We start from the raw sequence: 27,407 nt of genomic DNA, 5'->3' as shown, positions 1-27,407 counted from the left end.
CTTATATGTCCTTGATCTTCATTAGTTCAGCTGATCTCCTTGTGATTTTTTTTTTTTGTATGTGTGGAAACTTTTATTTATTTGTGTTATTTTCAAAAGCTAGATCTCCTTCATTCATAAATAACTTCTCACTAAACTGCTTTTGTATTTAACCTACAGTCTGCACATCTTTGAAGGGAAAAAGTATGCAAAACCCCACCATAAATAAGAGATTTTTTTTTCATGTGCAGAAAGTTATTATTTGGAAAATGATTATTGAATTAAAAAAATAATATTTTCTTTCTGAAAGTTATTAAATTTTATCAGTATCTATTAATATACAAAGCTCAAAATTTTATGAATAAGGTTATAATTTTTTTTCATTAAAAATATAGGAGCAGCTCCTCAATGATTGGAAATTGCTCTCTCCTTGCAGACCACGAAGCTGTGTTGATTTACACCAAGTGAAGCACCTCACAGAACTTCCCTGAGGGGGGTTATTTGGCACGGTTTGTTAAACTGAGCGTTTCTTTTAATGGCCTACACAGAAGGTGTAAGACAAAAGTTGAAAATGCTTTGAGTATGAAGTTCTGAACATTACAATTGGTGACAGAAGGCCAATCAATGAGACAATAATCCTATAAAAATACAGAAAGATCAGATTGCTTGTAGAATTAGAATAGCTTTAATATGGATGTATGCAAAGGGATAGCAAAGGAGTTGGAAAGTTTCCATCTGCTTTGTATACAAAGTGATTAGATTGTGATCACTTAGTCCAAGAGGATAGAAATGATGCACAATTCTGCCAGGATAAGACATGCAAATTGGATCAATTAAGCTTTGAGAGTGCTCAGACAATCTGGTAGAGAAGTTTATATGCTGTGTCAAGTGAAACGTAGCAAAGATCAGTCTTGAATGCTGGGGGCAAGCGTTACAGTGATTTAAACTCTAATCTCCAAAGGTAATCCACTGTTTTAAGATTTCTTTATAAAAGAAAATGATCAGATAGCTTAATAAAAGACCCCTTAGGATGTTCTTGATGGTATATATATACAAGAAGTATGACAGAAAAGTTAGTAACAGTCAGCTAATGTCAACAATTTAAGGTAGATGAGAATAAATTCAGATGGCTGATCTTGTTTGCAGTTAATGGAATATATAATACTACCATCTTATATACCTTCGTGATACCTTACAACCCCATGCAATGCTACAGGGTTGGGGCAGAGTGGCTGGAAAGCTGTGCAGAGGAAAAGGAACTGGAGTTGCTGATTGATGCTCACCTGAACATGAGCCGGCAGTTTGCCCAGGTGGCCAAGAAGGCCAACAGCATCCTGGCTTGTATCAGGAATAGTGTAGCCAGCAGGACCAGGGAGGTGATTGTACCCCTTTACTCAGCTCTGGTGAGGCCACATCTCAAGTTCTGTGTTCAGTTCTGGGCCCTTAACTTCAGGAAAGGCATCGAGGCCCTGGAACATGTCCAGAGAAGGGCTACGAAGCTGGTGAAGGGCCTGGAACACAAGTCCTGTGAGGAGCAGCTGAAGACACTGGGGTTGTTTAGTCTGGAGAAGAGGAGGCTCAGGGGAGACCTTATTGCTCTCTACAACTACCTGAAAGCAAGTGGTGGGGAGCTGGGAGTCAGCCTCTTCTCACAGGTAACTAGTGATAGGACTGGAGGGAATGGCCTGAAGTTGCACCAGGGGAGTTTAGGTTGGAAATAGGAGACATTTCTTCTCAGAAACAGTAGTCAGGCATTGGAACAGGTTGCCTAGGGAGGTTGGTGCCATCACCCTCCCTGGGGGTGTTTAAGGAAAAGTTGGACTTGATGCTTACAGACATGGTGTAGTGGGTGACAATGGTAGTAAGATGATGATTGTACCAGATGATCTTGGAGGTCTTTTCCAACCTTAATGATTCTATAATGACCACAGTGCTTCAGAAGCAGGGAGTGTTCTTGTAAGAAAATCATTTTCTGTTCCATTTTCATTGAACCAGACTATACTCAGAATGGAAACAAAGTTGAAATGGTCATTAGACAGAAGTGTTCTAATTTTATCAGGGACTAGTTAAGAATTTGAATTATGTACCCTATGCAAAATCTTGTATACTGCTAAAAGAACATATAGTATTAGATAATCAGAGGGGTCTTTATGTAAATGAGAAGCTCTCAATATATGTGAAGTACTGGAGCCTTCATAAATGTTTTTTTGAAGGAATACTTTGAAGATTTTCAGTAGAATCCAGATGGTTTTCAGAATTAGAAACAGGTCTGCAACATTTGAATTTTAATGTAGATTCAACAGGTACACATGACCAACATAAAATAATATCTGCCTCATAATCATCATTTGTTCATCAATGGCAAATACACTGATTGTGTTGCCAGCATTTAATGGTAGTGACGAAGAAACATAGCAAGAATGTCTTATGGTGAAAACACAAAGAACACATTAAAAAATCCTGGGTTGGCTTTTTTTTTTTTTTTTTTTTTTTTTTTTTTTTTTTTTTCTGAAAAACAAGCGAAATTCAGTTTTAATCCATAACTACCTTCTCTCATAATTTTAAATGTCAAAATATGATTTAAGGAATCAAGGTGTAATGACTGCATAAGAATTTGCTGAGATTGTCTTTATTAAGCACTCCTCATACTCACCAAAATAGAAAAAGACATCAGGAGATCATTGTCCTTTTTGTACAGCTGTTAAAATCCCTCTAAGCTGGAAGGCTTTATATACAATTAACCTAGCATTGTTCATGTTAAGGCAGTTCATTATGATTTTGAAATACCAATGCATTATCCTCCCCCTCGAATGTTTTTTTTTAAAACAGCATAAAATACAGGCATTAAAAGCATTTTTTTTTTCCCCAGCCCTTAATCCTATGGAGTGAAAATGTCCATCAAAATATGAATTACTATCTTGAGATCAGCCCTGGTAGACCTGTAAATTTTAATAGTTAAAAAAAAAAAAAAAAAAAAAAAAAAATTAAGAAGAAATCAAACCTTTTAAAGTATTTATTCACAAGGGATCAACTTAAATGATCAGAACAATTTAAAACAGACTTTCAAACATCCATATTTCTTGTGCATATCCTACTTCTTGTTCTGAATACTGAACAACTACATTGTGAACTTAGGTAATGGAATCACTTAAGCTTTCAATGGTGCTTCTTACAATTAGTCAATGTGATGCACATTGCCGTTTATTAAAGCACCCTTTCTTTGCTCAGGGATTAAGGCTCAGGTTCAGAACGGTGCTTATGCGTGTGCTCAGCACAAGATTCCATAAGTGTTAAGCAAGTCCTGAAATGTTTGAGGATGACACAAATGAGGACGCTTTTTTAACCCAGAGAATTATAAAATACAGATTTACTTTGATGTAACATAGTGTTAAATTTCCTTACTCTTCTGAGTAAACTTTGAACAACAAGCTGTTAATTAACTAGTCAACATAGATGGATGGTTGGATACGGATATTACACACAAACACTTTGGGGTAAAAATGAATGTGATAAACCACCTTAAGTGAAATATATAAGTGTAAGGAAAAGATAAAAATTAAAGGAACTAGTCCTATAAGCTTCTGAGAAAATAATAACTTATTTGTTATTCAGTGTTTCACCTTAAAAAGTCTGAACTTCAGTGCTATTAATCAGTCATAACAGTTAATAGAAAGCACTACAGAAATGTTACAGAACTTAATCAAGCCAGACTGAAAAGAGATTCTAAATGAAATGCAAACACACTGCTAACAGTAATGTGTTTTGAGATAATAAGTTAACCAAGGGGTTCTTCTGCTCTTTTTAAGTGAACTTCTCGTTTTTAAGTCACTACACGAGGGTCTAGAGGAAGGTATCTAAAACTGTGTTTTGTTTGGCCATTCATTGCTTTCTCATATTATACTTTCATACTAGCAATGAAATTATAATGCTTTACTATAGATTTTCATTGCTATCCTTTTCAAATAAAATAGTTTACACATATTAAAACATTATAGTACAATTTATATTCAAAATTCTCTGTTCTTGCTTTATTTCCTTGACCCACTGTCAGCTCTGAGCAGATATTACTGTTTCCCCTGCATACCTCTCCAGGGACTATAGTTATGTGTGATATGAGCATTATGTCAAATTCTTAATCTCGCATTTTAAATCTGGGAGTGGTCCCATTGATCTCAATGGGAATACTCATGGGATTAGGTTTCAGCTAATGCTTTGAGAAATATCTGGGTGATGTGAAATATTTTATAACATATAATCAACATAATTATATGAAGAATTGTTCTATATCATTTGAAATTGACTATAAGTCTTTCAGGAAAGAGAGCACCAAGGATTGCATTTGTCCAAACTTATAAAATTTTATGACTGTTTTCACAAAAGTAAATATTAATTTAATATTTACAAAGCAAAATACAATAAAAATGCCAATGTTTTGACATGTATATTATCATTTCTGTAAGAAAATAAAAAATATAATCTAGATGTCAACCAACATATTAATTCTGCTTTGTTTTAATAGTTTCATAAATTTTATTTAGTAAGTCCTTAACTGTTTGCAGAGAATTAAAGGTTAGTGTGTCTGTAGATGTTGTTAATTATTTTTTTTTATGTTTTTTTTTTTTTTGTAATTAAAATGATCAGATTGTGCTGTCTGCCATAGTCCAGTACTCTATAAGCTTCTATAGTCACAATTTTTCACAGTTTACAGTTAAACATTTTACAGTTGTCTTCTAGACTGTTAGAAGTTAGGGTTTCAGCACTTCCTATTAGCACACAAGGTAAGATTACAAGTGGAATTTTAGTAGCATTAACTTTCAAGAGCAAATGAAATTTCAGGAGTGGATACAACATAAAAATAAACATACACACACACACAAAGAAAAAGGAAATGGAAAAGGAAATGGAAAAGGAAAAGGAACATAAAAGAAAAAGAAAAAAAAAAAAAGAAAAAAAAAAAAAGAAAAAGAATAAAAGAAAAAGGAAAAAAGACAAAGAAAAAACCTCTACACCCTCCAGGAATTTGTTTCTTAGTACTTGGTACTAATGTTCTTTGGAATCAGGCTCCTATGAGAAAATCATTATCAACCAAGCAGTGCTGCAAGCTATTTTGGATAGTTGAAGCAGAAAAAGGATAATCACACTAAACTATAGATCAGTAGTTTGATAAAGAAAACACTGTATGAAGGTATAATTTCTACTCGAAAATGAAGTCATTCAGTATAAGTACATACCTATCTCATAAAATACTTTAATGCCAAATGAGTTTTTGTTTGTAAATTTGGTATTATTGATATGAATAGTTCAACAAAAAAGTGTGTGATTATTTTCCCACTCAGTGCTATTACAGCTAATTGTTTAGATTACAGAGTTAGAGATGAAAAAAAAAAATCTTTAATATGCTCTCATCTTTTTTGGTTGAAATGCCAGACCTGAATTATGGATAAGTAGAAAAAGTGATAGGGGAGAAAAAACTTGGTATTCTTTTTTTATTTCTGTTTCCAAGAACTGGAAAAAACAGAAGTATTAATTTTGCATTATGTCAGGTGCATAGATTCTGCAATCAACATCGTTTTCCCTCCTGACTCCCCTTCTTTCGTGTACTACAAGGTAAAGTGCATTTATGCATTTTCTGGACTTTCAAAAACAAATAAATAAATAAAATCCAAAACTTTAATATCATAAATAATTAATAAAAATATTAATATGTTAATATATAATGCTATAAGAACTGAAAAAAACATGCATATATACATGTATAAATATTTATCTTTCATTTAAGGAAATTATGTATATTAGAAATAGTTCCTTAAGTATATTAAATTTACGTCAGTAGGGATTGTTAGATGCATAGTGGGGAAGTAATCTGAGAAGAATAGTAAGTGAAGTTTCTTGAAAACTGTTTCTGTAAGATGCTACACGTGCATAAACCTTTTCAAGTCCATGGACATCTGCAAGCCCAGAGATATTCTTCTATGGGGTGTGCTAGGGCCTTTGGTATGTTGCATTTTATTTGCCATGTTGCATTTTTTAAACCTGTTCACTTTCATAAATGCTACATGTTGGGAATGCAGGAAGAGAGCATCCTTTATTATACTGCTGAAATAAAGAGCAGTGACTTTAGGAGAATTTTCTCTTATAGCTTCAGTGATTCTTGGCAACAAAATAAATCAAATCGCTGGTCTATACTAAAACAATGCATTTCCTGGTCCAGTAAGTATTTGTATCATGAAAATACTAGTGGTATGTATAAAAGAGAACTTAGTCTCTCTCTTCTGATTGTAAATAGATGCAGAGACCCCTATACAGCTAGTAAGAACAATTACTCAGGAATTCATAAATAGAATTTCACTCCAGTGGTATTTTCATGTGATTTAATCAAAAAATAAATCTATTTAGATTGAAGCAGAAATAGTTTTTGTTTTGTAATTCAGAGAGCAAATCCACTACTCTATGGCTTGGTTTGTCAGTGATACAATTTCATTGAAAAACTCAGAATAAGAACTCCAAGGAATAAATACTGGTGTACTGAGAGTGTTTTGAAAAAATGTGATATGCATATTATTTACATAGGAAAAAATTTGGAACACTGAAAAAACTTGAAGTGTGTATGTGGGGGAAAATCAGGCCTGTTTTCCACTCCAACCATGTTATGTTGCCTGCAGGCTCTTGGTGGTGCTACAATACAGTATTGTTGGCCCTCTCCCCCTAGTAGATGTTATGCAATTAGTACATGGTGATGCAGAGTATACAGATGGCTTTTACCTCCCAAAGCTGCCAAACTGTCCTTTAAGAGTGTGAATGACAAATAGTTTTGGAGAGTGACATGCCATGATGATGGCCCATTAAAACTCTTCAAGAATACTCAGCCAGATACATATGCCCACTCAGCTCCATCTACAGCAGCTGCTTCTGAGTTCCTCCTGTAGCTGCACTATCTTAATGGGCTGGCTGCACGAGTCCCTGTTGCCACAGGGCGTTTCATTCTCTTATTAAAACTGGGGGGGGGGGAGAGGCACAGATTTATGTGTACATCATCTGCAGAAGTAGGAAAAGAAGACACAGTAAGGAAATACATGTATATGAGTGTGTGCATATGTATGTATATATGCATACACATACATATACAGGCATTGTGTTTCTATATGTACATGATCGCTATCAGCCTATATAAAGAATTGTTATACATGTATACACAAATAGAAAACACTATAGAAATAACTGAGTATTATTAAAATAAAAAAGTCAAAAATGTGATATGGTTGCTCTTATCATATCCAGTTTTCAGTATTTCTTATTAATTATTCAGCTCACTAGCCTTTAGATGACAGTTTCTTTTATTCCTAGGGGATCCTTTCATCTGAACTTTGTCATTCACTTAGAAGCCTTGGGGGCTTACTTAGATACTAATTGGAATGTTATGAAGTATAAGTCTTAGACTTTTGGTACTTCTATTTTGAATTTTATTTGAATAATAATCATCAAGGAGTTAAAAAGTTTCATTGTTCTCTTTTCTGCTTCACCCTCCTTTTTAAAAAAGTTGGCAAAATCAAACATTCACTTTGCTTCCTGTCATTGAGTTGTTAAGGTTATTATCCTCTTGGAGCATTGATCAGTCACTAGAGAGTGTAACGGCTATATACTTTTTTCTGAACTCTTCGACAGACATGTCTGAACTTTTGACTGGGGAACCAGCATGGGGGAAGAAGGAGACAGTGAAGCCTAACTGCTTATTCCAAATTTGATGATGGGAGACATGTCTGAGGAAGTTAATAAAATTCTTATTATTTTAATTTCTTAGGCATAGAAGTATGCATTCTGTAGCAGCAAGAAATGGTTCAGAATGTAAATTAATAGGGCAAATAATTATTTTTTCAAGAATGATACCTAGTTCATTTAGAACAGGCTGATACTTAAGCTACCCTCCCTGCCCCTCAGCCAGTTTTCTTTATTTGCTCCCCTGATTCCAGAGTTTTAATTCCGTTGACAATTTAAATCTCACCCTCTATTTTCTTTTATTTTATTATTTCTTTTTATAATACTTAATATTATATTAATATATATATATTATATATACATATATATATATATAAATATATAATATAATATATCTTTTATTTATATTTATTTTTATTTACTTCAGAGTAAAAAAAAAAAAAAAGACACCTGATCAGATTTAGGTTATCAGCCTTTTTTTTTTTTTTTTTTTTTATCATTTTTGCATTACACACAACATGAAAAGACGTTGAAAGATGTTGGTAACACTATACAACATTACTCTTAAATATTGTGACTGCCTAACACCATTCAGTCACTGACAAAAACAGCTCAATTACTATTTTTTGATTTTGTTTCATTAGTACTTTTTTTTCAAATTTTTTTCATAATGTTTCCTCTTATTTCAACTTGTTGTTTTTCCTTTTCTCTGTGTCCTTTTGTCCTCCTCTTCACGTTCCATCTCCTCTACCCCATCACATCCCTTTGAGGTCTTTCATCAGTCTGTTTCCCATTCAGCTTCTCTGCTTGTCCCTCAGAACTAGCTATGTTCTCATACGTGTTTTTGTTGTTGTTGTTTGCTTGTTTGTTTTTAATCTCTAGTTCCTCTCTCCTCTCTTTAACCTATTTATATATTTATTCATTTATTTTATTTATTATCATGCATCTACATGAATACTTTGACTTTAGATAGAGCGTTATTCTTACTGGCTATATATACACTGTTGAATATGAAGACCTCTAAGCCCAAGATACACAAACAACATATAATTTGCCTGCAGGAGGTCTATTAAAGACAAGCTGTGGGGTGACACAGCTGGTACTCCCAAAGGGATGTTCTCTGATTTTACCTCGAAGGTGAAATGCACTCGTGATATGTAACCTCTCATTATGCATGTGACTTTGGGATGTTCTCGGATAGATATATTAGTTTGTGGTCATTTGTAGGACAGCAGTGTTACCAGATGCAATATAACAGAGGATTTGGAGACTGCCTGAGTTCAGACAGACTATAAGGATGATGCTGGGAATGAAGAGATCTCAGGAATGTCTTGGACCTCAGTCATTACAGCAGCTCTTAGGTCTTCTGTCAGCTCTGGGCACTGTAGGTGCAATTTTCAGGGGTTTAGTTCAGAACAGAGTAGAAATTTTGTCTAGGTTGACTGGGTTTTGAACAAGGCTGTCACAAGCTCCTTGTATTAGATAAATATAATGTGGTTATGCTGTGATCTGCAGCATGGGACCCCGCTGCATTCCCATGTGTCTTTGCTCTTTCCTGACACGGAGAAAGTCCAGAGGCAACAAAACAGTGCATGAAATTGCTAGTATTTCAAAGTGGCAAATTTTGCCACTGTGGCACTGTTGTCTGTACTGGTTCCCTATCATATTGATAACATTCCTGAGATGAGGAAACAGGCAGCATAAGTATGTACTCTCAAATTTCTTCTATTCAATCTACCTTTTATTAAAAATACTAGGGGTTTGGGGTATAACCATTTATGTTTACTTGATCTCTTGTCATTGATAATCATCTGTTATGCTGGAAGCACAGAACTTAGAACAGAGTATTCCATTCTGAGACCAAGCTTGTACTATAGTTTTATATAAGTTAATAAAACCAAAAGCAAAAAAAAAGCCCTCCATTTTTATTTTATTTTATTTTATTTTATTTTATTTTATTTTATTTATTTTATTTTATCATTTCCTCAATGTTTCTTGGAGGAAGGAAGGAAGGAAGGAAGGAAGGAAGGAAGGAAGGAAGGAAGGAAGGAAGGAAGGAAGGAAGGGAAAAACTCATCACCTGCTGAATAATGTTTTCACTGCCTAGGTATGAAATGAATCATGTGAATCACAAGGCTTTGCTGACATCAACAAAATGTTGAAAAATCTGTTTCTGTCCCACATTACTTTTGTAATGAGACTAAAAAAAAAGAAATTCAAAAAGGTGTCTCAAGCTGTTGATAATGAAATACAGTTACAGTTTACAAAAGTGAGACTTTCATAGCTTTCTCTGAAAACAGAAACAATATCAATAACTAATGTTTGTAAGGCTCTTACGCATGGTGATATGTGCACAAACTGGATTTAAATGCTGACTCCGTTGCCTATGCTCCACTTTAAATATTAGTTATTGACATAAAATTGTTCCAAATCATCAGTACTTAACCCTTAGTTATCCTGAGTTAATAAATATAACATCATTTATAAAAAAATACTGAAAATACAAATGTCTATTAATTTATGAGTTATCACAATTCAAAACACTTATTGACGTTATAATCTGAGTGGAAAAGGCATTTTAAAACCTCAGAACAGAAGTTTTAAGATCTTTGCTGTTGTGATGAGAACAATTTAAAAGAAACAACCAAGTTAAGTCTTTGCTTGTAATAGCCTACTTTCCTTCATTTAGCAATTACATGTTTAATATGTATACAGCTGACAAGTTCCCTTTCTATATCTTCCCTAAAAGCAGTTGGGGCATACTGTATATGAAGACAAGAGTGCTTTTCTCCCACAGTCAATTCTGTGGAGTTTTGTGCTAGAAAGTTTTGGTTATAAAATAGACAAGAAGATTACTCATAGCTTGGTGTTCTTTCTTTTTTTTCTTTTTTTTTTTTTTTTTCCCTTCCTTGTTCCTCTGTGCTTTTAGAGACAAGGCAGAAATAAAACTACAGTTTAGCCACTTCCACATCACCAAGAAGTACAGATGCCTGCACAATCATGAGTCATATTTTTATTTCTTTTCTCCCTTTCTAGCTGCTTGCACATCAAGAAAGGAAAGAGTGCAGGCAGGCAGGCTCTCCTTCTTGAGAAAACTTCAGTTGTTTTGCAAATAAATGATTTTTTCTTCTGGCATCAGGGAGATATGGAGCTGGGTTTCACTGAAGTAACTCATGTTTGCTATGTCTGTCCCTTTGCCATCATTACTGTGTGATCCTGCTGCTGCTGCAAACCTCCTCATGTTCTGTCTCTGCTTTTCTTCTTCACCCAGATTCAGCCCTGAATCTGTAGAGTCTGCAGTGAAACATCATCCATGCTACCACAGTGAGGAACTTCTATAAAGTGAGATCTTTGAAGGAGAAAAAAGGAGAAGAGCATATGAATGTTGTATCTACTTTAAGGGAGCCTGAACAGAAAATCAGAGCAATAGAAAATCTCTAATTCAGAACTCAGACAGATCAGTGGTGGCCAGATAAATTGTTTTTAATGCATTGCAGTACCTCTGCTTACTGATAAAAACAAATGTCCTTCTCTACTGAAAACACTGCATTAGCATACTTTAATGGCAAGTGATGCAAACTACAGATCTGCACCTACAAATGCATTAAACCCAAAAAGCTATTGAGTATTCAGGATCTTGAAGGAAACATAATATTTAGGTTTGAGTATTCCCTAGAATATTCATGATTCTAAGAGTCCAAATAAGCATAAATCTTTGGGTGAGACAGTATACTAAGCATTTACTGCTGCAGAATGAGAAATGTATGTGAAGAAAAAATTTTATTCATCACAGGAGTTAGGGTAGACATGCCTTTGCTACTGAGTCAAACTGACTGCTCTCTTCTATCACGCATATCTAAACAAGCATTTTCTAAATCTGAGGGGAGATTTAGAGCTTGGTTTAGAAGATTTAAGTGCTCTCTTTTTAGTTTGATTTCATAGACAGTAGAAGATACTCAGTAAGTTCTCTTCTAAAATAAATAAATAAATAAAAAAGCTCGCTTCTAATAAGCACTCACACTCTCTGCCTCCACAAAGCTTGTGTAGCTTTCCTTATTATATCTGTTTGCTCTCTGTTAACCTTTGCAGAACTTCAGAAGTTGTTCTCCTGTCTAAAAAGCATCCTCTCTTTCTGCAAAAGCTCGCTGCTTTCTTTCTCTGTTTTCTGTGCAGTGTATTGCAGAGAACACCCAACACCAAAACACCTAACATCTTCATGTTGTATGTATGTGGAATCTAGCAAAGAAGCAATATGATGTGGACCATGATGGATATTTCATGGAGGTGGCAATGGGTGGAATGAATTGGAAGCATGAAAACAATCTATAGCATTCCCCTTTCAGAATGCAGCAGCAGGAGAAATGAAGATGCCTTACACCATGGCTTAGATTTCCATCTTTTCAAAAGAGCTGTACAAGGACGAGAAATTATTTTATTTGAAATATATTTTTTTTTTGCAAACTGCTTCTGAAAGAAAATCTTTCTGTGATATTCCAAAACGAGATCAGATGAAATTTACCCAGTGAATCTTTAAATCTTCCATGTCTCTTGAAACAAGAATTTGAAGTTGAGTTTGTCTTGCTCCTCTGATATTAATGTCATTGTGTTCAGCTGAGCTGCAGTTCTGACTGCTATATGGATCTCTCTGTAGAAAGTATCAGGAGCAACAGACAATCTAGTAGATGGCACAGATATATTTCTGAAGCCTACAGATTTTTCTGGAATCTTCCTGTAAAGTACAACTGTTCTGGGGACTAATAGTATTTTGGATAAATACCGTCAAATCAACTACAGGAAAAAATAACAATATGTACTTAATCAGAGGTCTCATACTTAAGTGTGCTTCTTCATTAACAAATAAATAAATAAATAAAAGGAAATAATGCATTTTCTAAAGACAACTTTATAAGGAAAATATCAATTCTCACTTCATAGACTCTTAATATAAATAGCTGGACAAATAGAGGTGATCTCAAAACTGCACCAAACATATATCTGGATTCTGTAAGAATAGCTTATTTTTGTATTGTTTTCTTGTGTTGTAGTTTAAGTGACCTCACACTGACTCTAAAATACACACAGAAATGTTGAGACAAATCTTTGAGAGTGTTTTACATAGAATTGATTATACCATAGTACAAGAAATGAACTAATTCTTTATCTACATCACCTTCCCTGGGGTTAAGTAGGTAGAGAATGGTGCTTTAGTAACTTGAACACAGGCCAGTGTTATTTTATAAAGGCTAAGTAGAAAAAAAAAAAAAAAAAAGAAAATAACAAAAGATTCAAAGAAGTTTTATTACTCAGAACTTCAACCTTGGAGTAAAAAAGGCCATTGCTAATCACTTTACTAATCCGTTTGCAGTTTTCTACCAAGGCATAGTTCCAAAAAGTAGCTTCTGTTCAGTATTTCACTCCAGGGCACCAATCACTGTAGTGCAATCCGTGTGGAGATTTATGGACCTCAGAGTGGAACACCTTAAAAACAATGTGTTAATCAGAAATCTACTGTGTGAGCAAATGGGAAATGCTGAAGCTACAGATTTCCTTTTTTCTCTGGGATGTGAAAGCCTTAGTCAGTGCATCTTTGAGGATTTACACTTCTGTTCTCTCCCCTGAAGGCCTCTTTTCTTTTGAAACACTGCTAGAAAGTTACTTAGGATTGGTCGTGATATAAATCCAATGTGAAAAGGAGGTTGTGCAGCCCTGCAGTGTGAGACCCAGGCGTGAGTGTTATAGTATGACGGACTGACAGATGAGGCTTCATTACTATGAGGTAGAGCGAAGTTGTTCTCAGCAATTTCAGGTGTGGACTCAGTTCCCTTACCTGCCTGAAGAGATCTACTTTCACAGCTCTAACCTTCAGACAACTGCTCTACCTGATAAACAGCACTTCCTTAAGTATGCCACAGAAAGTGGAGTAATTCTTACAGAGATAATGGGAGCATTAAAGCCACCACAGGAAGACCAGTTCTCTACTAGAACATGATATATGGAAAAAACTGAATTTCTTCAGGCAGAAAAATGCATTGAATCTTTGTACTCCATAGTTTCAGTTCTTAGCTAATGTGATGCTCAACATTTCAGTCTATACTGCAGTAGTCTGGCTATGTAGGGGAAACTACACAAAGCCTCTGCAGCACACAAGAGAACCCAGAAAATGTGCCTTAGGAAAACAAACAAGCAAACAAACAAAAGCCACACAACCAAACAAACGAATAACAAATCAACAACAACAAACAACAAGCCAAAGAGATTCTTACTTGCATACACCACCGTTCCTTTTTAAGAAGGATGAGTACTCCTTCCTGTCAAGTTTGAAAAAAACAGCAAGAGCCACAGCTACCAGATTTGTGAGGAGAACAGCTGTATAGTTTAGTGAGTGAACTCATTATGGCTGAGGAATAGGCAGTTCTGTGGATATTCAAAGAGACTTGGTGTGAAATACATTTTCCCTTGATCTGCTCACAGTGTCAGCATTGACTACACCTTAGTGTGCTAAGAAGCAGGACTTTAAAGGATTGGGAAGCTCCACCAAAGAAATCTCAGAATTGTTTAGGTATCTTAGGAGTTAGGAAGCAGTCGAATGAGGATAAGCTATATTTTGAAATAATGTACCTAATCTTCTTTAGATACCCCACTTTTGTTTTTTGATCCACTCTGAAGCTCAGATTTCATTCTTGTCTTAAAAGAGAGAGGAAGTGCACTGTAATTGCATGAGATACCCTGACTGTGTAAGACAGTGTAAATGAACTAATGTGTAAGAAATAGGCAGGTTTTTACCCATCTGAAAAATTCAAAACTGATCACCAGTTCTTCCCTGCTGAAATAGAAGGTTTTGCAGCTGTACGAAGTTGTGCCTGAGACAGCAATTTACTGCAAGTGCATTCTGGAAGTGATTACTATATCAAAGATAATCCCAACAGAGGAGGGAAAAAAAAGACCTTCTCAGTGGAGGACATTGTAATGATGATGACAGTAGAGTTACCTCCAAAACCAGTGTGATATGGAGTTAAGAGCAGGTACAAAGTAGACAAGAGAGAAAGAATGTTATCATCTTTAATATTCTCCTCAGCTATTTAAAAATGTTGAACAATTATTGTGTGTGTGTTACTTTGACCCGATATCTAGATCAATTATATTGTTGATACAAGTTTGAAAAGTATATCAGAGGTGTTTGAGCCTGCATTCTGTAACAGGAACATGGGACTCAGTAGACATAAAAGAGCTACAAAAACTATGGAACCTTGTTCCATGACTTGAAAGAGCCTTCATGATGAGGAAGAAAGCTCCTTTCTGTAAAGATGTCTTGCAGTTTCAATGGGAGATACATTTTGACCCGGGGAAACTACACTTGTCATTTGATATTCAGTCAGCGTTAGGACATTTCTTTGTCTTTCTCAAACTTTGTATTATTCTGAAGTAAGATGACAGAAAGCAAGATATGGAAGTGAAGCTACAGGTCCATTGCATAGTATTGAGAAACCTATTGGCCAGTTCATTCTATTCATTTGATATATTTTAGTGAACTACACAGTAAACGTTGTGGAAAACAGTATGTGGTTTCCCATACATGCATGGGAGTAAACAAACACTGACATTTAGTTTATAATGACATTTATTTGAAGTCACACCCTTTAGTAGAACAATAAGCAGAAACCAAAAGTCAGTTACATTTAGGGGGGAGTAAAGTAATGGTTATAATAATAATGTGTGTGTGTGCGTGGCTATGTAAAACTTCAGAAGGAGAAGACTATAAGTCGATGTAAAATGTATTTGAAAATGAGATGTTTGCAGAAAGGAATGAAATTGTCTTGCTCAGAAGAGTAAGCTGACAGATTCTAATACTCCCTCATGTGCTGTGCCTGACAAACATTCAGCTTATCTTTCCAAGAACAATAAAATTTCATGTACTACTGCTCGACATAAGAATTATTTTTACATATCTCCATGCCACTGACTCTCTTGTAAGTTAATCTCATCTCTCATCAATTTTTCACCAGCTTCACTCTGATGTTGATAAAGGAGATGGTTCCATCAAATACATCTTGTCAGGCGAAGGGGCAAGTTCCATTTTCATTATTGATGAGAACACAGGGGATATTCATGCTACAAAGAGGCTGGATCGAGAAGAGCAGGCCTACTACACACTCCGAGCACAAGCACTAGATAGGCTGACTAATAAACCGGTGGAACCAGAATCTGAGTTCGTCATTAAGATTCAGGACATCAATGACAATGAGCCAAAATTTCTGGATGGTCCTTACACTGCTGGAGTTCCTGAGATGTCTCCTGTGGGTAAGTGCAAAATACACTGTTGATGTTGTGGGAAATTTTTTCCTATTGCCTTTTTTAAAATTTCATTATTTTTTACTGTATCACAGTAAGTTACTTAATTAGCTATGAGCCACCTGCAACAGTTATATATTTCAAGGCTGAACTGAAAAAAGCATACTAGATTAAGTATTTACCCCTTGATAATGTTGTGAAACTCAAATAGCTATTCAGGGACTCAGATAAGCATTTTATGACGTATTTCTCATTCCAGTGCCCAGAGGCTTTGTCTTGTAATTCTCATTAACAATAATAAGTTTCACACCTATGCTATGGTACTCAGAAGTGATAATATACCATTTTGTTCAGATAAAGTCTGTTCTTAACAAATTCTTCACATTCCTATTAATGCATAACATTTTTGGTAAGTGTTGCATATATTGGTAACAGTTTATTGTGTATCTTTTCTAATACTCAAATCCAGCTCTCTGGAAAATATATGCAAGTAGCAGATATTGGGGTACAGCTGGGGGTAGTTGGTAAAATTCCAGTGGAATCAGAGAAGAATAGCTATTAGAGGCTTCAGACCCTCTCTTAGAAAAGGAGTGAAGCTTCTGTTCCTGAGTTTGAACTATAAAAGAATTTCAACATCAAATACACCATCTCTTCATTTTAAAGAGAACAAATGTTTATCTGTTGTCAGGTGTTTGTGTTCCTTCAAAACCTGTCTGATTCAAGCCAGATAAGAATTTTGCCCAGAGACATTTTGTTGAATTTTAGTTTATCTTGAAGTTCTAAATACAAGCATGACATTAAAAAGCATAAGAACTTCATCTATGTCAGTGGAAATAGATGTATGGGAATTCTTACCTCTGGTTAAGAAAGTTTTATGGTGATCGAAAGTAGGAATGTCTTTGTTTGACTGATTTTAGACCATAGCAAAATTTGACACTCTTAGGTAAGCTGCCAATATAGAATTTGCTGTAGTGTTCTCAAGACATTTTTTATATATTTTTTTATTTCTATTTTTATTTTTGGACACTGAACAATGCCTCTAAATTAGAGCTAGAGAGAGAAAAAAGAAAGAAAGAAAGAAAGAAAGAAAGAAAGAAAGAAAGAAAGAAAGAAAGAAAGAAAGAAAGAAAGAAAGGAAGGAAGGAAGGAAGGAAGGAAGGAAGAAAGAGAGAGAGTATTCCCTGCCTCTTTGCCCTTCAGCAATCATTAGTCAACACTGCTTTTACATTTGAATCTCAATTTAGGAGCCAATAGAATATTAGTAAAACAATGCTAATGAGTTTTCTATTTATTTATTTTACTAACCAGTGAGCTATCTCTTATTTGATACTTGGCACTTATTCATTATCACTCAAACACTATGTGAATAACTGAAGAAGCAGTAGCATCCTTGGAAAGAAGGATGGACACCATAGCTTTTGAGCAGCATTAGGGTGGATATGATATCGTGATACATTGCCGAGAACTTTTTCCTACTGAACTTGGCAAAAATAATCAGATAATATAAGACTATAAAACCTATATTTAGCACTGTAAAAACATGCTCTGTAAATATATATATATATATATATATATATAGCAATTGATGTTTTGTTTTAGGATTTGATTGTTAGCTGTAGAATGCTACAATAATTAGATTTTTACAACTTTGTCCTTCTCCTTTAAGAATAGTATCTCTTAATTTCCCTCTTGGATGAGTTACCACTTTCCTGTCCTGCACTGATATATTGACATATGAACAACTCCTGTAAATATCTGAGGTTTGCCTATACACACAGATCCTTGCCCCAACCTCCCACAGATGTTCCATTTGTTCCAAAAACACATTGGGAATCAACTCTTGGGAAGTGCACGTTAAACAGTGGGTGATATAAGGACTATTTTTCAAAATGAGATGGTTTTGCATATTTTGATGAATCTTTACCACATGAATGTTTGAAAGAAATTCTATCCTGTATGGACAGCAGCACCAAATATATGTTCAACTTAGGTAGAATATTGTACAAAGTTATCATTAACTGTACCTTGTGCAGTCTCTAAGATCCATGTTGAGGCAGGGCAGTTTCATCTTCATGAACTTCCTGAAACTGTACATTTAAAATATCTTCACTGTTTGTATCACACATCTACTGAATACTGAAATATTACTAAATTAAGGATTACCATGAAGTGCTTATGTGGCACTTGTCTTCCATAGTTACATAGATCCATAGTTTATTCACATAACACAACTTTTAATTGACCACTCAGAGCATTTGTGAAATATTCAAGAGAAACAAAGTATATTTTTCTTCTATTTTGCATAAAATTATATCAATGACAATGATTTTTAATTGGATATTTAACAAAATGAAAGAGATCACAGGATTATAAACCTGAATTAACTATAAAGCTAGAACTATCACCTTTAACCTTAAGGATGGTTATGCAAGTGTAATGATTCTGTATTATATTTGGCAAATATTTTAGGGCATTATCTAAGGCTAATTGAAGTCAATCTTTCCTGTTATTTGAAATGACTTCGGGTCAGGTTCAAATTATGTTTGGGTCTGGTCCAATTATACTGATTAAGTTGAATAAGGTAAATATCTTGATGGCTTATAAATCTATTCATAGCAAACCCTCAAAGATACGGCTTATCTGAAAATCATATATATTTAAGTATTCATTTTACTTAAAAACATCTGGCAGTTTTATATTTCAAACAAAAAATTGTAAATCATACTTAAAAGAGTATTAAAAGAGCATTACTGTGATGTGTGATGTTGTACACAAAAATAGCTGATGTGAGACAAACCCATTTGGCTTATAACCAAGAGAATTGGCAATAAAAAATCCAATGAACAACACAGTTTTGGCTTTGTTTCATTTTCTAGACTCTCCACACATATGAACAGCCTTACTTATTACCTAACACAAGTAATGCCTTCCTTTCTTGTTACATTTATTATTTCTGATTGAGGTGGATGGAAACACTTCATATTTAACAAAAAAACAAAAAAAAAAAAAGAAAAAGAAAAAAAAAGCACTTCATCTGACCTTGATGCTGGGCTGAGACCAGTCTTGGGATTTTTCTCTGAGTGAAGGCAGACTAAAGAGGAAGGGATGAGTGTAGAACCTGCTTCCAGCTACTGTGCCTCCTGCTTTATGCTCCTGGAGGGGAAAGGCTGTCAAGGCAGTATGGCAGCAGATCTAGCCCAAAGGCAGAAGCACAGAAATACCAGAAGCTGTGGAGCAAAACCAGGCTAGGTAATTGCATGTAGGGATTAAGCAGGTACTATGGATACCTTGGTAGTAATGGTGTTTAGTATTTCTGGTAGAAGCTGCTATCCCTTAGAAATGTGAAGCCATCATAGAATCGTTTTGCATATTATACATCATTAATTTATAATAGTCCATGTCTTTAGCAACTGTCTGCCTAGATTTAATTTTTTAATGTGGCTAAAATTCTATTTTAAGGGTTTGCGTAGTTTCAAAAATCTGCATTTGTTAAATTCATCTCATTTTGGAAACCAATTTTCCCTTAAATGATTTCACCAGTGTTAAAAACTGAAGTAACACACATTTCTCATACAAATCTATTTTAAAACTTTGATCAAGTACTACACACTGTAATAACAATTAAAAAAAAAAAAAAAAAAAAAAAAACTCTGTGGAGAGGTTCCTAAAACAATAAACCTAGAGATTTAAAAATGATCCCTGTGAAGTATCTCCATCTCAAAATAACATCAACAACTTGCTCAACCAGCTCAGCTCACCTTTATTTGACCCTGTCACAGAAAAGGCTGATCTCTGCAACATCCGACACATCTGTGAATCTTGACTGGTAAATTAAAGTACAAATATAATTCTAAATTCTGGGTCCCTTAAACAAGAGAACCTCTTTCCTTCTTTTTGGCCTAATATCAGAACTTAAATATGTCAAGTTCTTGGATGACTGTTATATTGTGATATCTACTAGTATCTGTTAAAGGTTAGGTTAAAAATGACAGCTTAACCATTCTGGATAAATAAAACAAGCAAACAAATACCATCAACAATAACAGCAACAAAACAGAAGTCTGTGCCATCCACCCAGAAGCCAGCGCGTTATTAACTATATCATCAATAACAAAATGTGTGGAACATCCATATAGCAGCACAGACTTTCCCTCAATATTTGCTGCAATTGCTTAAAAATTTTATGAAGTGGCTTTATGTCAAATTCATTTAGATGAACTGACATCCTAGCTTTGCTACAAAGCCCTAGACAATTGTATAGAAAGATAATTATAGATAAATCTATATCCAAGAGGAAAATACATGATTTTTCAGTAAATGTCTGTTGTCTTTTCAGCCTGTATCAGATATACAAACTATAAGAAATATTTTTGTTGAAGTTGAAGTCGTGAAGCTACAGGCTATAACTGCATGTTAATGGGTTTGAGGTAGGGTTAGTGTCCTGTTTCTACCTCAGTCTAGGGCTCTGAACAATGCTGCGGTAAAGATTTACAGCACCAACCAGTTCATTAAATGAAAAGAAGGTGTAGTTCTGTTTGTAGACTGTCCCATGTTACCTTTGATTCCAACATTACTTGGACACTTACATGATAATTGCCTCTGTTGTGAGGTCAGGGAAAGTGTTCAGGAAGGAAGACAATTTCAGTAAAGGAACACATCTCTGTGTTGCAATGTGGATCCTTTTAAGGAATCCTTATTCTTCAAGAGAAATTTTCCTCTGGGAAAATATCTCTGGAAATCCCTACTGATCTTTCTGTGTATTATGTTTCCTTGCAACAGATCTCCTACAAGTAGGTCTATTCACATCGTTAAAACACCTTATGTTAGACTGCATATATTTTTTAAAAAAATTATATTGCGCAAAAATCTCCCTCTGGACATAGAATTTCTGGAAATTTTTTGAGTGCAAATCTCAAAGAAATAATGATAATAGTAGCTGTTTTAAAATATCTTTCTCTCCCATGAGCTTTGAGGAAAAAAAATAAATATGATAAGCACAAAGGGACTAGGAAAGTATCATCATTTTCTAGTTGTTGATTACAGTCAAGTAGGATGAGTGCAGAAATATTTGGTGTTAGAATTTCTGCCTAATTTTGTTTGTTTGCTAGTTTGTTTGGTTTTGTTTCTAATAGATGTATGTATTTGAATGGGAAAATCTTCAGTTTAGGAGAAAGCCAATTAGATTCAGATACTGGCTTTATTTATCTCACAAAATGTAGAAGTCTTGCTTGCCACATCAGTAGATTTTTTACAGCAAACAAGTCCTTCTAAGCTTTCAGGATTTCCAAAATTTCTGTGATGAAATTGCAGAGCTTGTAATTTCTTTGATCTTTTATTGGTCTGGAGTCCTTGAAAGCAGCAAGAACAAGGAGCAAAGGCACAGCTCCTTGAGGTTTATAAGAACTTTTACCAATATTTGCAGACATTGTACGCTTCACTGTCAGGGCTTAGAGACTGTGTAAATGTGGTAAGCCTGGCTCTCACAAAAAACACAGGATGTCAAATAGTGATTAGGATACCCTTGTACTCAAAAGCTTAAGAGACTCTGGAAAATTTAAAATAGGTCTCCATATGGGTAACATTATAGAGTAATCTGTAAAATCAGTTTGACATACTGAATCAAAGCTCTTAGTGGTGAACAGAAAACTGATGTATTTTAAGTCCTGTAACTGATAAATGACTTGATGGATTAACTATCAATTTTCTTTTTAAACTTCCCATCTACTTAATAGTTGCCCGTGAAATTTCAGGTTAAGAGGGACCTTCTCTGTACAAAAATATTAGACAGTCCACGAGAGAGAAAAAATGCATTTGAAATAAAATTGCAATCATAATGCTTTGCCATTGATACTTTAGGAAGATAGGTCAGGAATGTGGGTTAGTTAGGTCATATATGAGTAAAATTATCCTATGAAAGATGACTTCTGGTCAGAATTCATTCAAGATCTCATCCTTTGTTATCTGTACCATTTTATAAACGGCATCATTTAATCCTCTCTCTCTCCGAACCTTCAACCTGATCCCAAGACCCATTTACGATCTTCTACTTACCTGAGAATAGAAAAGCTGAAGAGAGTGAATGGTGCGCATACTACACTAAACATGAAGAATTTCAGAACTTTCTCTCATCCTTTCCTGAATAAATCAAAATAAAACTAAGCAGAGTACAATTTATATTGAATTCATCGTGGTCACTTGTTACGGCAGTTTGTTCCTAAAGAATGATTTCTGGATTTGCTGCTTTCATTTTCACATAACAAAAAATATGTTCAGTTGGAAAACGAACACTCTTTTTAACAAATGTTTCTCTCTAATCTTGTTTCTAAATCCAGTTTAATAGGTAATCTGATCCTCAGCTGAAGATCTGCACTGGGCATCTGCCAAATTGCTACAGTATTAATTTGCAACCTAACCTCCAAATGAGTCCTTGGGCTGTTGAGTGGAAGGTCTCAATGTTGCAGACAATCTGCCAGTGAGAAATAATAATCCTTTCTGCCTATCAAAGGTGGTGACCACAGCCAAGACCCTGGCTCCCATGTGTTGTCTTATTCTGCTCTCAGCAGACATCATAGATCATATACAGTACAAAAACAAGTGGCAACTTACATGGAGAACATAATAAATAGGAGAGGGATGTTGAATGAGATTCTCACAAATTACACCCTTCTTGCTAGCCAGTTAAATATGTTGCTTTCTTATTCCTGTTAACATACAGACATTTATCCTAAAGAAATATTTATGTAGCAGATTATGACCTCAAGTGTTACTGAAACATTGTAGGTGCAGAGGGAAATGAGTGCTTTTTAAAGGAATTTAGAGGTATCTCTCACGTTTGTTGTTTGAGCTGAAACAGAAACTCTTCAGTCTTCTCTTGTATGAAAGGGCAAGTATTTATATATATATGTGTGTGTGTTTATAAATATCAAAATATATAATTTATGTGAATATGTTTATATTTGAATCTGTATTACTCATCATTTATAATTTTAATATGTGAACTTCTCTTCAAAGGGCAATTGTTACTATATTTCATACTTGATATTTCATAACATATTTCAGGCATCATCCTCAACCATACTTCAGGCTTCATCATCATTTAAAACACTGTTCATTGGAAGTTTGTTCTTATATATACCCTCCACCAACCAAATTTATAAATAGAGAGGGGAACTACTGAGTGATGTGGTTTCTGTTACTGTGAGTTAAACTCTGAGACTATTTAGGAAGAATAAATTCTATAATGATCAATATTATTGGTTTACAAAAAGGACCTTATATTCTAGGCTGAATCATGGAAGTGATGAACAGCTGTGAAAAAGCCACCTCACACTGTTCCAGTTATATATTGGAACTGCATGTTGCATGTAGTTTAGATCCATGGATCTTTTATGTACAATAGTTCCTTAAACATTTTGCAGGTACCTCTGTGGTTCAAGTAACAGCCACTGATGCAGATGATCCTACTTACGGCAACAGTGCCCGAGTGGTTTACAGCATATTGCAAGGACAACCTTACTTTTCTGTGGAGCCAAAGACAGGTAACTTTCCACAAACTGTCTCTACAGTAATGCTGAGAAAAAAGAGCATATGCATTAAAATTTGCTAGCAACTTATTAATATGATCTCTTGGTTAATTGAATACCTTATGATTTTGTTGATCTTTTACTCTCTTATTCTTCTGAATATACCACAAAAATAACACATCTGAGTGATTTGATAAGCTTACATTGTTGGAACTGAAATTTTTACCTCTTTGTCAATCTACCAACTCCCTGGTCTACTGCCTGTTCCAATACTTCTGAACAATGAAAATTTCAAGATGCTATGAACATTTGCTTTGTTTGTTTGTTTTGATTTGTTTTGTTTTCAGATTTTTGTTATGGAAATGTCCAAATGTCACTATTCACCAGATTTCCTAAAGTGTAGATTTATGGCATGACCACCTCTCTCCTTCACTTTTCAAACTGTATTCTTTTGTGGGAAATGTATTTTTTATTCATTAGTTTGAACCAGAAATCATTGTACTTCCCATCCTCATCTGATACACTATCTTTCTGCCACTTTCAAAACAAATTATTATGGGATTTTTTTAATTTTTTTTTTTTACTATTTCCTTGAAATTTTGTGAAAAATTATCGTGTATTTTCAGCCACAGCAAAACACAATCTTTAATCCTCTTTTTTTTTTTTTTTTTTTTTTTTTTTTTTTTTTTAATAAAAATTGCCCATTTAACTAGATATTTTGTTCAGATTTGGGTCCCCCACAACAAGAAGGATATTGAGTTGGTCTTGTGTGTGCAAAGAAGAGCAACAAAGCTGGTGAAGGAACTAGACAACAAGACTTATGAAAAGCAACTTGGGGAATTTTAACCTCATGAAGTTCAACAAAGGCAAACAGCAAGGTCCATCTGTGCCGGAGCAATCCTAAGCACAAATACAGGCTGGGTGGACAATGGATTGACAGCAGACCTGAGGAGAAGGACCTGGGGGTATTGGTTGACGAGAAATTCAGAAAGGAGCTGGAAAGGTGCACTTGCAGTCCAGAAAGCCAACCATATCCTGGGCTGCATCAAAAGCTGTGTGGCCAGCAGGTCAAGGGAAGTGATTCTTCCCCTCTGCTCTGTTCTCGTGAGACCCCACCTGGAGTACTGCATTGAGCTCTCGGGCCCCTAGCACAAGAAGGACGTGGATGTATCAGAACGAGTTCAGAGGAGGTCCATGAAGATGATCAAAGGACCGGAACACCTCTCCTATGAAGACAGGTTGAGAGAGCTGGGGTTCTTCAGCCTGGAGAAGACAGGGCTCCAGGGTGACCTTATAGTGGCCTTCCAGTACCTAAAGGGGGCCTACAGGAAACCAGAAGAACTCTTTGTCAGGGAGTGTAGTGATACGAGAAGGGGTAATTTTTAATTAAAAAAGGGTAGATTTAGATTAGGAATTAGGAAGATATTCTTTACTCTGAGGGTGATGAGGCACTGGGACATGTTGCCCATAGAAGTTGTAGATGCCCAGTCCTTGAAAGTATTTAAGGTCAGGTGCGATGGATCTTTGAGCAACCTGATTCAGTGGAAGGTGTCTCTGTCCATGGCAGAGAGCTTGGAATATTTAAGGTTCTTTCCAACCCAAACCACTCTATGACTCTGTGATTCTATGAATTAAGGCTGCTAAGTCTGGAGAAGAGGAGGTTGAGGGGAAACCTCACACTTTCTATAACTACCTGAAAGGAGGTTGCAGCAAGGAGGGTGTTGGCCTCTTTTCTCAGGTGACAAGTGATAGGATGTGAGGAAATGGTATCAGCTGGCACCAGGGGAAGTTCAGATTGGACATTAAGAAGAATTTCTTCAGAGTGAGGTTGGTCAAAGCATTGGAAGGGGTTGTGCAGGGAGTGGTGGAGTGTCCACCCTTGGAGGTTTGGCTTTGTGTTGGGACTCAGTAGGTTGGGCTGATGGTTGGACTTGGTGATCTTGAAGATCTTTTCCAAATTAAATGATTTTACTATTCTCTAATTCTATGATTCTGTGTATCATTTCACATAGTGGGAAAATACATTTTTAATCTGCTTAATTCAGTTTGGTATTTTAGGGTATGTGGAGAGGAATTATAATCTCCATTTCAGAGATGGACATGCTGGGACAAAAGAGAAACGAACTGTTTACTCTATTTCTCATTTAAAGAAATGTGTTGGGAAACAGACCAGAATCCTATTGTTGTGACCAAAAAGTTACACTCCATTTAACAGCATCTAAACTTGCAGAAATAAGCAGTATAAACATATTCATATTACAACAAATCTGTCCTCAATATAGTACTTTTTTCCCCAAAAAGATATGATATATAGTATTTTATTTTTGGCTTTCTATGTATATGTGCAATGTGTATTGTCACAATGACTGCAAACAGTCCCTGACCAATAATATGGTATTTTTCTGCTAAATCAAAACCTTTAAAGATTGAGACTGGAATGTTTGCATTCTATTTGATTTTGATGTGATACTGAAATTTCCTGTGTGCCTGATAATTAGCTTCCAAATCACCGTTTAACACTGCTTGACAATTTAAATATGATAGAAAAATAAGCAGTCCAGGAAAAGTATTTTAGAGACAATAAAGTTATGAAATTGTATGTTAACTGTATTTTTAATATCTTGTAAAAATAGTGCCAGGCAGTCTGTTTGTGAAGTAAATGTTTCAGCCCTGAGTTTATTAATGGCAAGTCCTGAATTCAGAAGGGAAGAAAGAAATAAAACTGTAACTAAACATTCGGCAAATATCCCATGAAGAGATATGTGCCCCAATGTGCCTCTCCTTTATTTAGATTGTTTATGTTTCCTTTACTGCTGACACTAAGTGCTGCTGGAGTAAGCGGCTGCCTCTCTGGAAATCAGAGTTAGCAGCTGTACTGTGTGCTGAACATGAAATATTCATAAAGTCATCAGGTTTTGAGAAAGAGTATTTATTTTCTGATCTATATCAACAGAACTGAAAGGAGGAAGCATGGAGCTTTCTTTTGGTTTTTATTTCAAATCAAATAATTACAAATTGTATGCAGATATTCAAATGGGTATAACAAAAACTTTATTTCAGATATAACAGTATTTTCTTTAACAAATCAAGGTATCTTAATTACGTTAATGCTTTAGAAGCAGTTATTTTTAAAGCAAATATTTGGTGAAATAAGATAATTGCATATATATGCAGAGTGTGTCATGATATCAATATTTGTAAGAGTTAATGTGCTGAATGACTATTGGGCATTGTGAAATGAATCTTGAACTTGGAATCTTGAAAGTGAGTACAGAATATGCTATTCTTACTAGCTGTAATAGAGTGGGAAATCAAACACAGGAGATGATATCTTCAAAGGAAGGGAATGTTACCTGAGTAACTTTGCAGTTCAGGGAGAAGATATTCTGAAAACATGGTCATGGATGGCATTACCCAAACAACGTAGCACAAACTGGAAAAAAATACATATATAATGTGGTTTTCAGTGACTACTTAAATTAAGCTTGTAGTATGCCAGTTCAGTTCCTAGTAAAATATTGTTATCATTTATTTACTGCTACCTTTTAAAGACAAACTCAGCTTTCATGGCAATATATTTACTTCTGCAACCACTGACATATCTTGTCTTACTGCAGGTGTTATCAAGACTGCCCTTCCAAATATGGATAGAGAAGCCAAGGACCAGTATCTACTAGTTATTCAAGCAAAGGACATGGTTGGGCAAAATGGTGGGTTATCAGGAACAACATCTGTAACTGTCACACTGACTGATGTAAATGACAACCCACCCCGCTTTTCACGACGTAAGTTACTTGAATTTTGGAATTATTTCTAAACATTGTTATTTTCTTTATTTATTTCATTATTTCTAAACAAAAAATAAAATTAGTCAGCTTCCATGTTAAATACTTTGAGAACCAC

The 27,407-nt window shown here is 35.0% G+C and overlaps 1 protein-coding gene across 1 annotated transcript in view; it reads left to right on the top strand.

The window, feature by feature from the left end:
• Positions 1–27,407, top strand: part of CDH7 (cadherin 7) — an 89,922-nt gene that overhangs the window by 27,119 nt on the left and 35,396 nt on the right. The window contains 3 exon segments of the mRNA XM_040549858.1: positions 15,696–15,990; positions 23,400–23,519; positions 27,122–27,289. Coding sequence (XP_040405792.1) covers positions 15,978–15,990; positions 23,400–23,519; positions 27,122–27,289 — 301 coding nt within the window. The 5' untranslated portion in view covers positions 15,696–15,977.

Source organism: Cygnus olor, chromosome 2, assembly GCF_009769625.2.
Source record: "Cygnus olor isolate bCygOlo1 chromosome 2, bCygOlo1.pri.v2, whole genome shotgun sequence".
Lineage (NCBI taxonomy): Eukaryota > Metazoa > Chordata > Aves > Anseriformes > Anatidae > Cygnus > Cygnus olor.
The sequence above is the reverse complement of the archived record's forward strand: the minus strand, read 5'-3'. Positions and strand labels throughout refer to the sequence as shown.